This window comes from Thalassophryne amazonica, unplaced genomic scaffold, assembly GCF_902500255.1.
Source record: "Thalassophryne amazonica unplaced genomic scaffold, fThaAma1.1, whole genome shotgun sequence".
Classification (NCBI taxonomy): domain Eukaryota; kingdom Metazoa; phylum Chordata; class Actinopteri; order Batrachoidiformes; family Batrachoididae; genus Thalassophryne; species Thalassophryne amazonica.
The window spans coordinates 21,507-34,930 of NW_022986338.1; the positions used below are offsets into that span (position 1 = coordinate 21,507).

At 44.1% G+C, this 13,424-nt stretch overlaps 1 protein-coding gene across 1 annotated transcript in view; it reads left to right on the forward strand.

Moving 5' to 3' along the window:
* The first annotated feature begins 114 nt into the window (after positions 1-114).
* LOC117506092 (solute carrier family 2, facilitated glucose transporter member 9-like) overlaps positions 115-13,424 on the forward strand; it is a 36,750-nt gene continuing 23,440 nt past the window's right edge. The window contains exons 1-5 of the mRNA XM_034165607.1: positions 115-162; positions 417-527; positions 640-741; positions 1,674-1,749; positions 7,489-7,616. Coding sequence (XP_034021498.1) covers positions 115-162; positions 417-527; positions 640-741; positions 1,674-1,749; positions 7,489-7,616 — 465 coding nt within the window. The remainder of the gene's footprint in view (positions 163-416; positions 528-639; positions 742-1,673; positions 1,750-7,488; positions 7,617-13,424) is intronic.

Here is a 13,424-nt window from a genome sequence, read left to right on the forward strand (position 1 = left end):
CTAAGTAGGAGAACTTGCACAATCATGGACTTACTAAATACGTTTTGACCCGACTGTATGCACATTTGAGACCATTTTTTTTTTTTGACAGCAGGCTGAGACTAACCTGGAGATATGCTGTGGAGAGAAGGGGAATTAAAGTCATTTTGGAGTAAGATCTGTGTGTGTGTGTGTGTGTGTGTGTGTGTGTGTGTGTGTGTGTGTGTGTGTGTGTGTGTGTGTGTGTGTGTGTGTGTGTGTGTGTGCACACGGGGGGTGGAGCTGTCAAATCCATATAATAACATTTGTTGTCATGGTTACTTTCTTTTACTGGTTGAATATGTAATCTGAGGCTGATAACAGTAAGTATTTTCGTAAATGATGGGAACCTTTGAGTTCTGGATGCTGGTGTATAAATGTTTGTTTTTCTGCGGTAGATCTGGTTCTACACCAATGACATCTTTGAGAATGTGGGTGTTCCGCGGCCAGAGATCCAGTACACCACAGCCGGCACCGGAGTTATCGAAATTATTGCAGGACTGATTGGGGTGAGATTACAAGTCACTGTGCTGTCAGTAGGTTTAAATTTGTGAGGCGTCTTTGTCTTTTTCTTGATGTGAGACATTTGGTGTCACAGTGTGTGATATGTGTCTCTGACAGTGTTTCACCATCGAGAAGCTCGGCAGGAGGCCTCTGATGATCGGCGGCTTCACCGTGATGGGAATCTGCAGTGCTGGAATCACATTAGCCCTCATGTTGCAGGTACTTTTAAAACACAAGCCCACACTTTAAGAACCATGTGTTAGAAACATCAGGAGAACATCACCAAGTCACATCTTCACTGACACCAAACAGGAAGGATGTCAGAGGTCATCAGGCTGCTGTCGTGGTCACATCTTCAACATTCAAAGAGCACTTTCAAGCAGACTTGTTTGGTAAACTCAGTGGACAGTCGTCTCACAACACAGATCAGGTTGATTTCATATGTCAACATCAAATCAAAAATGGGTCATTTTTTGGCACTTAGACCGATGACCTCCCAGTATTAACGTATAAAAACAGATTTTGAGAGTTTTACAGTTCTTAAGTTCTTAGGAGAGATTTTAGAGATACTTTTCCACATTAATCTCTGCTCTCTTGCTGCTAACAACTGTGACAGCCCTTTGATGTGAGTGATGTCACAAAGTCTGAGTAAAGAAAATGAATTCAATTCAAACATTTCAATCTTTATCAAAGGTGTCATAAAATGTGCTAATTTACACACGCACACCTCAGCTTCAACTTCACCAGACCGGAACAACCAAAAGGAAGCTGCGAGCCAAGGCACCACCAGCCAGGGGGCCGCAAGCCAAGGCGCCGCAAGCAAAGGCGCCGCAAGCCAAGGCGCCGCAAGCCAAGGCGCCGCAACCTGCGGGTCCCCTTTATGTGGATGTACAGAGACAAAAGAAGAAATATTCTGTCCAAACTGTTCTGGACATGAGGGTTTGTTTATTGTCTCACAATCTTCATCCTCACCTGATGTCACCATAACTGGCACAGCAGGCGTCAGTGTGGCATCACATTTTTCTAGCTGCAGTGCTGGAAACAGCAGGAGACCTGTGAAGAGTGTCGGTGCATCACAGCTGCTTTGTTTTTTGAGGGTTTGTTTTGTGTCCACCTTATAGTGCTATGAATCCCTTCTTCTTTCCGTGCAGGTGCAGCTGTCCTTCATGCGCTATGTGAGCGTGTGCTGTGTGGTCGGAATCATCGCCGGCTTCTGTATTGGTCCAGGCACGTAGTTTCTATTTTCGGTGGTAACAGAATGACAGAATCTCTCATTCTGACTTTTTCTTTGACTTTCAGCTTGAAGAGCCTCAGAACTGATTCAGACACACAGATTACAGGGTGCTGTCTACTGGTCGTACTAGAGACAAAAGCAATAAAGCGTCAAACTGCACTGAAAGCTGACGTCTGCAGCACGAATATAAACAATGATTAATAAATATAAAAAACATGAACAGAATTAACACGTAAACATCTGGCTGTCTCTGGCTGTTTCACTGTCAGAGTCTGAGTTTTGTTAGTTTTGTATTGTCAGGGTTTTGGTTTGTTTATTCTCTTGTTGGGATTTTTCTGCTTGGGTCTGTCTGTGTATATTTCTCTTGTCTCTCTCTTGGTTCTTGGTGATGGGTGTTTCTCTCTCTCTCTGTGGCCACGCCCTACTTCTGGTGCTTTCCGTGTGCACCTGTTCCTGATTCACTGATTACCACCTGGGGTTTTATAAGCTCACTGGGTGGTTTTGTTCTTTGCCAGTTGTCGTGCCTTGTGCCCTCATTCCAGCTCTGTACCTGCGTTCTTGTTCCTGCCTGCCTCATAGTGTGTACCTGACCTTCTGTCTGTTGCCTTGACCACACTATTTAGCCCGATGATTTCTGTACTGCTGCTTTTGTTGGACTGCCTACTTGTGTACCAACCACTGCTATCCACTTCAGTAAAGTTTACTAAAAACCACAGCTGTCTACTGGAGCCGTGCATTTGTGTCCTATCATTCCTGAGCATCCCACCTGTCACTCTCTGTCTTTCTGTCTGCCTGTCTGTCTGTCTCTGATGCAAGCAAGAGGCATGATGTCAGTATTTGTGGCAGCAATTCCACATGCGAGAACCAAATCCAGGGTATTTCCACTAATGTGCATCAAATCCTGAATGTATTACTGAAATTCTAATACAGCCACAGTTTCCATAAATGATTTGCAGAGGGGATCAGAAGGCTTATTTATATGAATGTTAAAGTCACCAATAATGAGAATGTTATCTGCACTAGTTGACAAGTTAGAAATGAACACACCAAATTCATCTAAAAATTCAGAATATGGGCCAGGAGGCTTATATACAGTGACAAAGTAATACAGCTGATTTTTATTCTTCTGACCTTGGCAATGCATAATATCCTGAGCAGAGCGGAGAATCAGATGCTCAAACGAGTTATATTTGTGACCCTCCACAGCTAATAAGCTAAACCTAGATTTATAAATAAGAGCAACACCTCCGCCTTGCTTTACATCACGAGAGACGTGACTAAATGTGTACGCCAGTGGGCAGGCCTCATTTAAGGGGAGGCCAGCAGTAGCTCTCTCTGCCTGTCTCTGTCTGTAGCTCTGTCTGTCTGTGTATAGCTCTGTCTGTCTGTAGCACTGTCTGTCTGCCTGCCTGTCTGTCTGTCTGTATGTAGCTCTGTCTGTCTCTGTCTGTAGCTCTGTCTGTGCCTCTGTGTCTGTCTGTTTGTAGCTCTGTCTGTTTCTGTTTGTTTGTAGCTTTGTCTGTTTGCCTGTCTGTAGCTCTGTCTGTCTGTAGCTCTGTCTTTCTGTTTGTAGCTCTGGCTGTCTGTCTGTCTGTCTGTCTGTCTCTGTATGGTTGTAGCTCTGTCTGTCTGTCTGTCTGTCTGTCTGTAAATCTGTCTGTCTGTCTCTGTCTTTTTGTAGCTGTGTCTGTCTGTAGCTCTGTCTGTCTGTTTGTAGCTCTGTCTGTCTGTCCCTGTCTGTCTGATTGTCTGTCTGTCTGTCTGTCTGTCTGTCTCTGTCTGTTTGTAGCTATGTCTGTCTGTAGCTCTGTCTGTCTGTCTGTCTGTCCCTGTCTGTTTGTAGTTTTGTCTGTCCGTCTGTACCTCCGTCTGTCTGTCTGTCTGTCTCTGTCTGTTTGTAGTTTTGTCTGTCCGTCTGTACCTCCGTCTGTCTGTCTGTCTGTCTCTGTCTGTTTGTAGTTTTGTCTGTCCGCCTGTACCTCCGTCTGTCTGTCTGTCTGTCTCTGTCTGTTTGTAGTTTTGTCTGTCCGCCTGTACCTCCGTCTGTCTTTCTAACTGTCTGTCTGTCTGTCTCTGTCTGTTTGTAGCTCTGTCTGTCTGTCTGTTTGTAGCTCTGTCTCTCTGTTTTTAGCTCTGTCTGTCTGTTTGTAGCTCTGTCTGTCTGTCTCTGTCTGTTTATAGCTCTGTCTGTCTGTAGCTCTGTCTGTCTGCCTGTTTGTAGCTCTGTCTGTCTGTCTCTGTCTGTTTGTAGCTCTGTCTGTCTGTAGCTCTGTCTGTCTGTCTGTTTGTACCTCTTTCTGTCTCTGTCTGTCTCTCTGGCTCTGTCTGTCTGTTTGTAGCTCTGTCTGTCTGTCTGTCTGTCTGTCTGTCTGTCTTTGTAGCTCTGTCTGTCTCTGTCTGTCTGTTTGTAGCTCTGTCTGTCTGTTTGTACCTCTGTCTGTCTCTGTATGTTTGTAGCTCTGTCTTTCTGTAGCTCTGTCTGTCTGTTTGTACCTCTGTCTGTCTCTGTATGTTTGCAGCTCTGTCTGTTTGTAGCTCTGTCTCTCTGTCTGTCTCTCTGTCTGTTTGTAGCTCTGTCTGTCTGTTTGTACCTCTGTCTGTCTCTGTCTGTTTGTAGCTCTGTCTGTCTGTTTGTACCTATGTTTGTAGCTCTGTCTGTTTGTAGCTCTGTCTCTCTGTCTGTAGCTCTGTCTGTTTGTAGCTCTGTCTGTCTGTTTCTCTGTCTGTCTGTCTGTCTCTCTGTCTGTTTGTAGCTCTGTCTGTCTGTAGCTCTGTCTGTCTGTTTGTACCTCTGTCTGTCTCTGTATGTTTGTAGCTCTGTCTGTTTGTAGCTCTGTCTCTCTGTCTGTAGCTCTTTCTGTCTGTCTCTGTCTGTCTGTCTCTCTGTCTGTTTGTAGCTCTGTCTGTTTGTAGCTCTGTCTCTCTGTCTGTAGCTCTTTCTGTCTGTCTCTGTCTGTAGCTCTGTCTGTCTGTAGCTCTGTCTGTCTGTTTCTCTGTCTGTCTGTCTCTCTGTCTGTCTCTCTGTCTGTTTGTAGCTCTGTTTGTCTGTAGCTCTGTCTGTCTGTTTGTACCTCTATCTGTCTCTGTATGTTTGTAGCTCTGTCTGTTTGTAGCTCTGTCTCTCTGTCTGTAGCTCTTTCTGTCTGTCTCTGTCTGTCTGTCTCTCTGTCTGTTTGTAGCTCTGTCTGTTTGTAGCTCTGTCTCTCTGTCTGTAGCTCTTTCTGTCTGTCTCTCTGTCTGTCTCTGTCTGTTTGTAGCTCTGTCTGTTTGTAGCTCTGTCTCTCTGTCTGTAGCTCTTTCTGTCTGTCTCTGTCCGTCTGTCTGTCTGTCTGTTTGTAGCTCTGTCTGTCTGTTTCTCTGTCTGTCTCTCTCTGTCTGTTTGTAGCTCTGTCTGTTTGTAGCTCTGTCTGTCTGTCTGTAGCTCTTTCTGTCTGTCTCTGTCTGTCTGTCTCTCTGTCTGTTTGTAGCTCTGTCTGTCTGTCTGTCTCTACAGTGTGGTTTCTTTTATGTTTTTCATATATTTAAGGAAGAGGTAATTAATTAACAGTAAACTTTCTAACATTTAATAAAATTGGTCAGAATGTTTACATCTTTGGCATAGTAGAGAAGCTTGAATCTTCGACTGGACTGGGTTGCTTGACGCGAGGACGTTTCGCTTCAAAACGCAGAAGCTTCCTCAGCTAAAATTCTTGCTCTGGTGGTCTGACTTCTGTCTTGACTCTTGTAGAGAAGAATAATCAAGAAGTCACAAAAGCTGGAGTTTTAAACCTAACCAGACCCCTCCTACCGAGAGACAGACTGCTATAGGCTGGTGACTAAACAATAGCTCTAATTAGCACCTATTGTGCTCTAGTTAACACCCTCCTAATGACAGGGCAGCTGTCCCTCTCCTGATGGCTTCCTTGACGACTCTGCTGATGACGTGAATGACTCATTACCATGAACAAAAGACTGAAACTGCTTTGACCTGAGTACCCCATTGTAAACAGGGGATAAAGCGTGTCTCAGACCCCCTCCCCGGTTAAGGCTAGGTTTCAAACGTTTCACAAAGAATGCCTCCTTGACCCCTCTCTCAAACCATTTCTTCTCTCTGGCTAATATTTTAACTTCCTTGTCCTCAAATGTGTGGTTAGTGTCTTTAAGGTGGAGATGAACTGCAGACTGAGGTCCACTGGCGCCCTCTCTGCAATGCTGGTATAGCCTTTTGTGTAAAGGTTGCTTAGTCTCACCTATGTAGTGTTCGTTACAGTTTTCCTGACATCTGATATAATACACTACATTGCTCTGTTTGTAACTAGGGATCCTGTCCTTAGGGTGAACTAATTTCTGTCTCAAGGTGTTAACCGGTTTAAAGTAAACTGGGATTTTGTGCTGTCTGAAGATCCTCTGTAGTTTTTCCCCTACTCCTGCTAAATAAGGGAGAGACACTCCTCTTCTTCTTGTCTCCGTCTCCTGTCTATCTGGTCTCTTTGTTCTCTGGGACTTCTGCACTTTGTCCAGGGACCATCGTGGGTACCCACATACTGTGAGGGCTTTCCGGACAAGTTGTTGTTCTTTAGCCCTTTCCTCTGCAGAGGGAAGGGCTAAAGTGGACCTCAGTCTGCAGTTCATCTCCACCTTAAAGACACTAACCACACGTTTGAGGACAAGGAAGTTAAAATATTAGCCAGAGAGAAGAAATGGTTTGAGAGAGGGGTCAAGGAGGCATTCTTTGTGAAACGTTTGAAACCTAGCCTTAACCAGGGAGGGGGTCTGAGACACGCTTTATCCCCTGTTTACAATGGGGTACTCAGGTCAAAGCAGTTTCAGTCTTTTGTTCATGGTAATGAGTCATTCACGTCATCAGCAGAGTCGTCAAGGGAGCCATCAGGAGAGGGACAGCTGCCCTGTCATTAGGAGGGTGTTAACTAGAGCACAATAGGTGCTAATTAGAGATATTGTTTAGTCACCAGCCTATAGCAGTCTGCCTCTCGGTAGGAGGGGTCTGGTTAGGTTTAAAACTCCAGCTTTTGTGACTTCTTGATTATTCTTCTCTATAAGAGTCAAGACAGAAGTCAGACCACCAGAGCAAGAATTTTAGCTGAGGAAGCTTCTGCGATTTGAAGCGAAACGTCCTCACGTCAAGCAACCCAGTCCAGTCGAAGATTCAAGCTTCTCTACTATGGAAACCACCTGGACAACTGAGAGCCTACACAGATACATCTTTGGCAGAATTCCCAAAATGTAACTTAAACTTTTACAAACAATATTGGCATTCTCAAGAATACGTTGTTGTCCATTCGGCTGCTCCCGTTTGGTCGGGGTCGCCACAGGAGATACAGCCAGATCTGCACTGGTATTTGGCACAAGTTTTACGCTGGATGCTCTTCCTGACACAGCTCCAGTTTTACTTGGAGAAGCACACACAGCCGCTCGTGTTCCAAAGAGGTCTCCCATCCAAGTACTTATCAGGCGCCACGCTGCTTAGCTTGTGAGGTCTCATGGGATCAGGCGGACACAGAGCAGACCGGCTGCTATTCTCAACAACACATAATGTAATTTCTCTATGTTTTTTGATGTTAATATGTTTGGATTTATTTATTTTTGAAATAAATATATTTGTTGAAATGTTTGAAAATTGCACCAAATTGTTAGTGTAAATATTTATTTATCATTTATATTTCTTCATAAAATAGACGGAAACAGTCCTAGTTTGTTTGACTCACCATGAATTGTTGTTGGTGTCATTCCAGCGGGTGTTCCTTTCCTGATCACAGCAGAACTGTTCAAACAGTCCCACCGGCCAGCGGCCTACATTGTCGGAGGGTCACTTAACTGGCTGTCCAACTTCACAGTGGGCTTCGTCTTTCCGTTCTTACAGGTGAAAGTATTTTCCCATCTGTCCAGTTTGATTCCAAATGGAACAACCTCAGGGGAGAGACTTGGGGTTGGTTGGTTGGTTGGTGTTTGGCTGGTTGGTGGGTTGGTTAGTAGGTTGTTTGTTTGGTTGGTTGTTAGGTTGTTTGTTTGGTTGTTTTGTTGGTTGGCTGGCTGGCTGACTGGCTGGTTGTTTAGTTGGTTGGTTGTTCACTTGGTTGGCTGGATAGCTCGCTGGCTGGTTGTTTGGCTGGTGGGTTGTTCGTTTGGTTGGTGGGTTGTTTGGTAAGTAGGTTGGCTGGTGGGTTGTTTGGTAAGTGGGTTGGTTGTTTGGCTGGCTGGTTGGTGGGTGTTTGGTTGCTGGGTTGTTTGGTAAGTGGGTTGGTTGTTTGGTTGGCTGATGGGTTGGTTGGTTGGTGGGTTGATGGGTGTTTGGTTGTTTAGTTGTTAGGTTGGTTGGCGGGTTGGCTTGTTAGTGGGTGGGTGGGTTGTTTTGTTGTTTGGTTGGTGTGTTGGGAGGTTAGTTGGTTGGCTGGTTGTTTGGTTAGTAGGTTGGCTGTTTGGTTGGTTGGTTGGTTGGCTGGTGGGTGCTTTAGTTGTTTGGTTAGTGGGTTCACCGGTTGGTGGGTTGGTTAGTGGTTTGGCTGGTTGGTTGGTTGGTTGGTTGGTTGGTTGGTTGGTTGGTTGGTTGGTTAATGGGTTGACTGGTTGTTGTGTTGGTGGCTTGCGTAGTTGTTTGGTTGGTGGGTTCATTGGTTGGTTGTCTGGTTGGTGGGTTGGCTGGTTGTTAAGTTATTTGGATGGTATTTCATTGGTTGGTTGTTTGGCTAGTGGGTTGGCTGTTTGGTTGGTTGTTTAGTTGTTTGGTTAATGTATTCTTTAGTTCTATAGTTCTTTGGTTATTGGGTTGACTGGTTGGTGGGTTGGTTAGTTGTTTGGTTGGTTGGTTTGTTGGCTCTTGGGTTGGTGGGTTGGTTGGTTAGTGTGTTGGGTGGTTGCTTGGTTGGTTGGTGGGTTGGTTGCTTGGTGGGTTCATTAGTTGGTTGTTTGGTTAGTAGGTTGGTTGGTTGTTTAGTTGGCTGGTATTGTTTTGTTTTGATGAAATGATGACAGATTTAATAACTTTTCAAACTCAGGTTCTTTAAAATGAATAAATAAATCACAAAATAGGGGATTCATATGTTTGATCACAAAAGAAATCAAAAACTCAGATAATGTGAAAAATTCTTAAATCTGATTAGCACTACTGTAAAACACTTCGAAAAGCTTGGCACCGGAAAAGAAGATGCGGTGTTTTCATCTTGCTGTGGGAGTATCTCTGCTGGCCCTTCAGTCTGAGGGGAGAACATGCTCCGATGAGTATGTGGAAAATCACTTTGGCCCTTCATATCTGGAAAAGAAGTCAACAGAGAGCACCAAAGGCCTTGTATCTTGGGTGCAGTGACTGATCTGGTACCTTTATATACTGCACCGTGACATACAGGTGGGCACCGTGGCATTCTTTCTGTTCACAAGGTTCACCATCATCCACTGCTGGAGGCTACTCATCTACTCATGTTGTTCTCTGCTAAGGGGTCCCCAGTCCTGTTGCAGCTGTTACAGTACAATCAGACCATGTCAGACCCCACAGGGAATGATCCCACCTGTGCGACTTTCCAAGCCAAGAAACTGGAGCCACAATGAAGAGCAGCTGATAATTGGCTGAAACCAGAACCTTCAGGAATTTCAGTTGTACCAGGGAGCAACTGTGAACAGCTAATTCTACTCACTAGCCAGCAGTTACACTGGGAGGTGTTGCCGGAGTGTCTTCGTCCTCCTGAACCCCAGCAACAGTGTCTGCAGAGGTCATAGCAGCTGCTGCTACTGCTACTCTTTTTCCTTTTGCCACTTTGAGCCAAAACCTTGACCATGGAATACGACCACTGTAGCCCTGCTACATGTAATTCTTTTTTTTTTCACAGTGTGCCATGACCTGTTTGTGTCCTACTAATGCCTCCTATGTATTATTATTACTCTTCTCTTTGGTAGTACTCAGGAGTGAGCATTTCCTGAACAGCTAAAGCCTTTACAGAAACCATGAGGAAGGTCTTTGAATGTGGCATACTCATCAAGCATCTTCTGGCCCTCAAGCAAGGTGACTGTCATGTGTAGGACTATGTAGTCCTTTGCAGACCTTTGGCCACAGACAGCTGGTCGACCATGACAGCTCCTTGAGACACCTACTTGAATGATCTAAGATAATAAAGGATCACCTCCCATCTGTAGGCATCCCAGACAAATTTGATGATAGGTGACACTGGCAACTGAGGTGGACCGACAGTTGCAGGAGCAGCATTCTGAGAAAGTCCAGACCTCCTCTGCCTGCTGGCAATTTAACAATCAGCACCTGTGGCTTCCAGTCCAAGCTACAACCTCCAGTCTAGAGGTCCCCACACATCTTGCCAACACAGGTGAACCCAAGCAGGTTAGATGGTCCTGACTGTCAACTGAAGAGTGTCAGCAACGTGTCAAACTAGGCCTGTGCATCCACCATGGAAGATCTGGGCACTTTATTGATGAATGTGCTATTGACCTCCAAAGGGCAGCCTTTGCTTGCTCTCCAGACCTAGACTTCAGGTGATGAAGTACATCAAGGAGGCTTTGGGGCTGCCTGCATCACAAGACCTTCTTTGTTTCCTACTTCAGTGGTATTTTTCTTTGATGAGAAGAAGGACAAGTCTCTTTGACCCTGGCAGGTTCTTAGCTGGATGGCTTGAAGGTGTTCTGCCCTGGTGGGAATTCATGATTTTACTTTTGTGTATAATACAACCTACCACCTGACTAATTTAACTGAGTTCTTATTGTGCATGTTTGTGCACTGTTTATTGAGCTGTCTTCATCCACACCTTTTGAGTGATCCTGCTGCAACAACAAACTTTTGTTTTTGGGGTCATTAATAAAGTACATTTTGTTGATGTTCACTTAATTTCTCTCCAATTCAGTTCTATTTTCTTTATTCACTTTCTCAACCCACTGAGACCAGTTAAGGGTGATGGCGGGGCTGCAGCCTGTCCCAGCAGTTAGAGAGACAGGGGACAACCTGGACAATCCAGTAGGAACATGGACAAACTCATTTAAATACAAAGGTTCACTGAAGCTGCATGTCTTTGGAAGTGGGAGGAAGCTGGAGCAATCAATCAAACAATCAATCTGTGTGTGTGTGTGTGTGTGTGTGTGTGTGTGTGTGTGTGTGTGTGTGTGTGTGTGTGTGTGTGTGTGTGTGTGTGTGTGGGCGTCAGAAACCCCAAACACTCGTTTCAAGTTACTTTCACAGCAGTAAACAGTGCCATCTAGAGGCCACATGCTGCACAAAGCCTTCAGCGCCTCCTGGTGGCTGCAGAGAAACACTGCGAGGGATGTTTACTAAGTTGTGTTATATTGTGGGATCGTTATCTTAGGTTATTAAATGAACAAAGTATTAATAATGAGTAACGTTTCACACGACTCGGACGTTGTCAGTGATCACTGTCATGAGAACGACAGCTCACGATGTATTCAAATACATTTTAATTCATCAGATGTCTTTATTATTATGACTGATTATTAGTAGGCTTAAGATATACTGACTATACTGTGTGTCTGCTTTTGACTCATTATGAACACTGCGTGAAAAGTGTGAGTTTTGTGCTGTGGATGTTACAGAGCAAATACTGAGACAAAAAACGAAATACTGAGACGATACTGTGATGAAAAACGCTCATAAATAATCAGCATGCTGGAGGTGAAATGATACAAATATGACATGATTATGTGCATTTGGATTTATTTCAACATTCCTTTACTACTTAGGATAACGACTGAAGAAATGGACAAATATCAGCCCAGTTTTTCAAATACACGTAATATGTGAGCAGATGTCAAAAAACAAGAAGCATTCTGAAATGCACCATTATAAAGAAACTTTACAAATTAAAGATGCTCTTGGATTTTGATTTTTTTGTTGTTGTTGTTGTTGATGTTTTTATGAAAATGCTATTGAGTACTACAGTGCAATATTTCTGCTATTTCTTTTCTTTTTTTTCTAAAAGAGGACATGGAATTCAGTGTGGACCAATGAGACTGTTGATATAATTAACTGGATTCTGCAGTAGGACTTATCCTGGTTGGGGTTATAGTACACTGTGCACATGCATTCAGATTCACATGCAGGTTCTTTATTGTCATTGTAACAAGTACAAATGAAGGTAAAGTGCAGCCCTTGAGTGCAAATGTACAGTTCTATTCGTAAGTTTAAATACGCTGCTAGAACTTTAGGTTTTTGGGGCATTTTTCAGAGAATATGAATGATCAATCAATCAATCAATCAATTTTTTTATATAGCGCCAAATCACAACAAACAGTTGCCCCAAGGCGCTTTATATTGTAAGGCAAGGCCATACAATAATTATGTAAAACCCCAACGGTCAAAACGACCCCCTGTGAGCAAGCACTTGGCTACAGTGGGAAGGAAAAACTCCCTTTTAACAGGAAGAAACCTCCAGCAGAACCAGGCTCAGGGAGGGGCAGTCTTCTGCTGGGACTGGTTGGGGCTGAGGGAGAGAACCAGGAAAAAGACATGCTGTGGAGGGGAGCAGAGATCGATCACTAATGATTAAATGCAGAGTGGTGCATACAGAGCAAAAAGAGAAAGAAACACTCAGTGCATCATGGGAACCCCCCAGCAGTCTAAGTCTATAGCAGCATAACTAAGGGATGGTTCAGGGTCACCTGATCCAGCCCTAACTATAAGCTTTAGCAAAAAGGAAAGTTTTAAGCCTAATCTTAAAAGTAGAGAGGGTGTCTGTCTCCCTGATCTGAATTGGGAGCTGGTTCCACAGGAGAGGAGCCTGAAAGCTGAAGGCTCTGCCTCCCATTCTACTCTTACAAACCCTAGGAACTACAAGTAAGCCTGCAGTCTGAGAGCGAAGCGCTCTATTGGGGTGATATGGTACTATGAGGTCCCTAAGATAAGATGGGACCTGATTATTCAAAACCTTCTAAGTAAGAAGAAGAATTTTAAATTCTATTCTAGAATTAACAGGAAGCCAATGAAGAGAGGCCAATATGGGTGAGATATGCTCTCTCCTTCTAGTCCCCGCTAGTACTCTAGCTGCAGCATTTTGAATTAACTGAAGGCTTTTTAGGGAACTTTTAGGACAACCTGATAATAATGAATTACAATAGTCCAGCCTAGAGGAAATAAATGCATGAATTAGTTTTTCAGCATCACTCTGAGACAAGACCTTTCTGATTTTAGAGATATTGCGTAAATGCAAAAAAGCAGTCCTACATATTTGTTTAATATGCGCTTTGAATGACATATTGTTGGGTATTTTCTCCTCCAAACATTTTTAAAACCTTTAACAAGACAAACAGAGTCAAGAAACACCAGTGAGACAGAAAATCAAATATTACGCGCGGAGTGCGGCCAGGCTGTACACCAAGGCTACACTAAAGTCTGGCCTGCTTTTCCGCTCTTTTTATTAAGAGACGCCCTCATCACATAAACAAGAAACTTGTCCTAAGGGTGGGGGTAATGACGCAAGACAAGTTTCTTCCCATAACATAAACGCATACGTCAAGTGCAGCTGTAAGGAAGAACACTTCAGGTCAGCACATCTCGTTCGTCTGTTGCAGGTATCAGCTGTTCTGCATCTGCCTGAAGTGTCCTGTCTTCCACACTCCTTCACACTAAACACCACATCACAATAGTCAAAACGTTCTCTTGCTCCCAGTCGTTAGAGGCTGCGAAAACAAAGTTATGTTATAACAATAAGTACATCCAGTCCTTCAT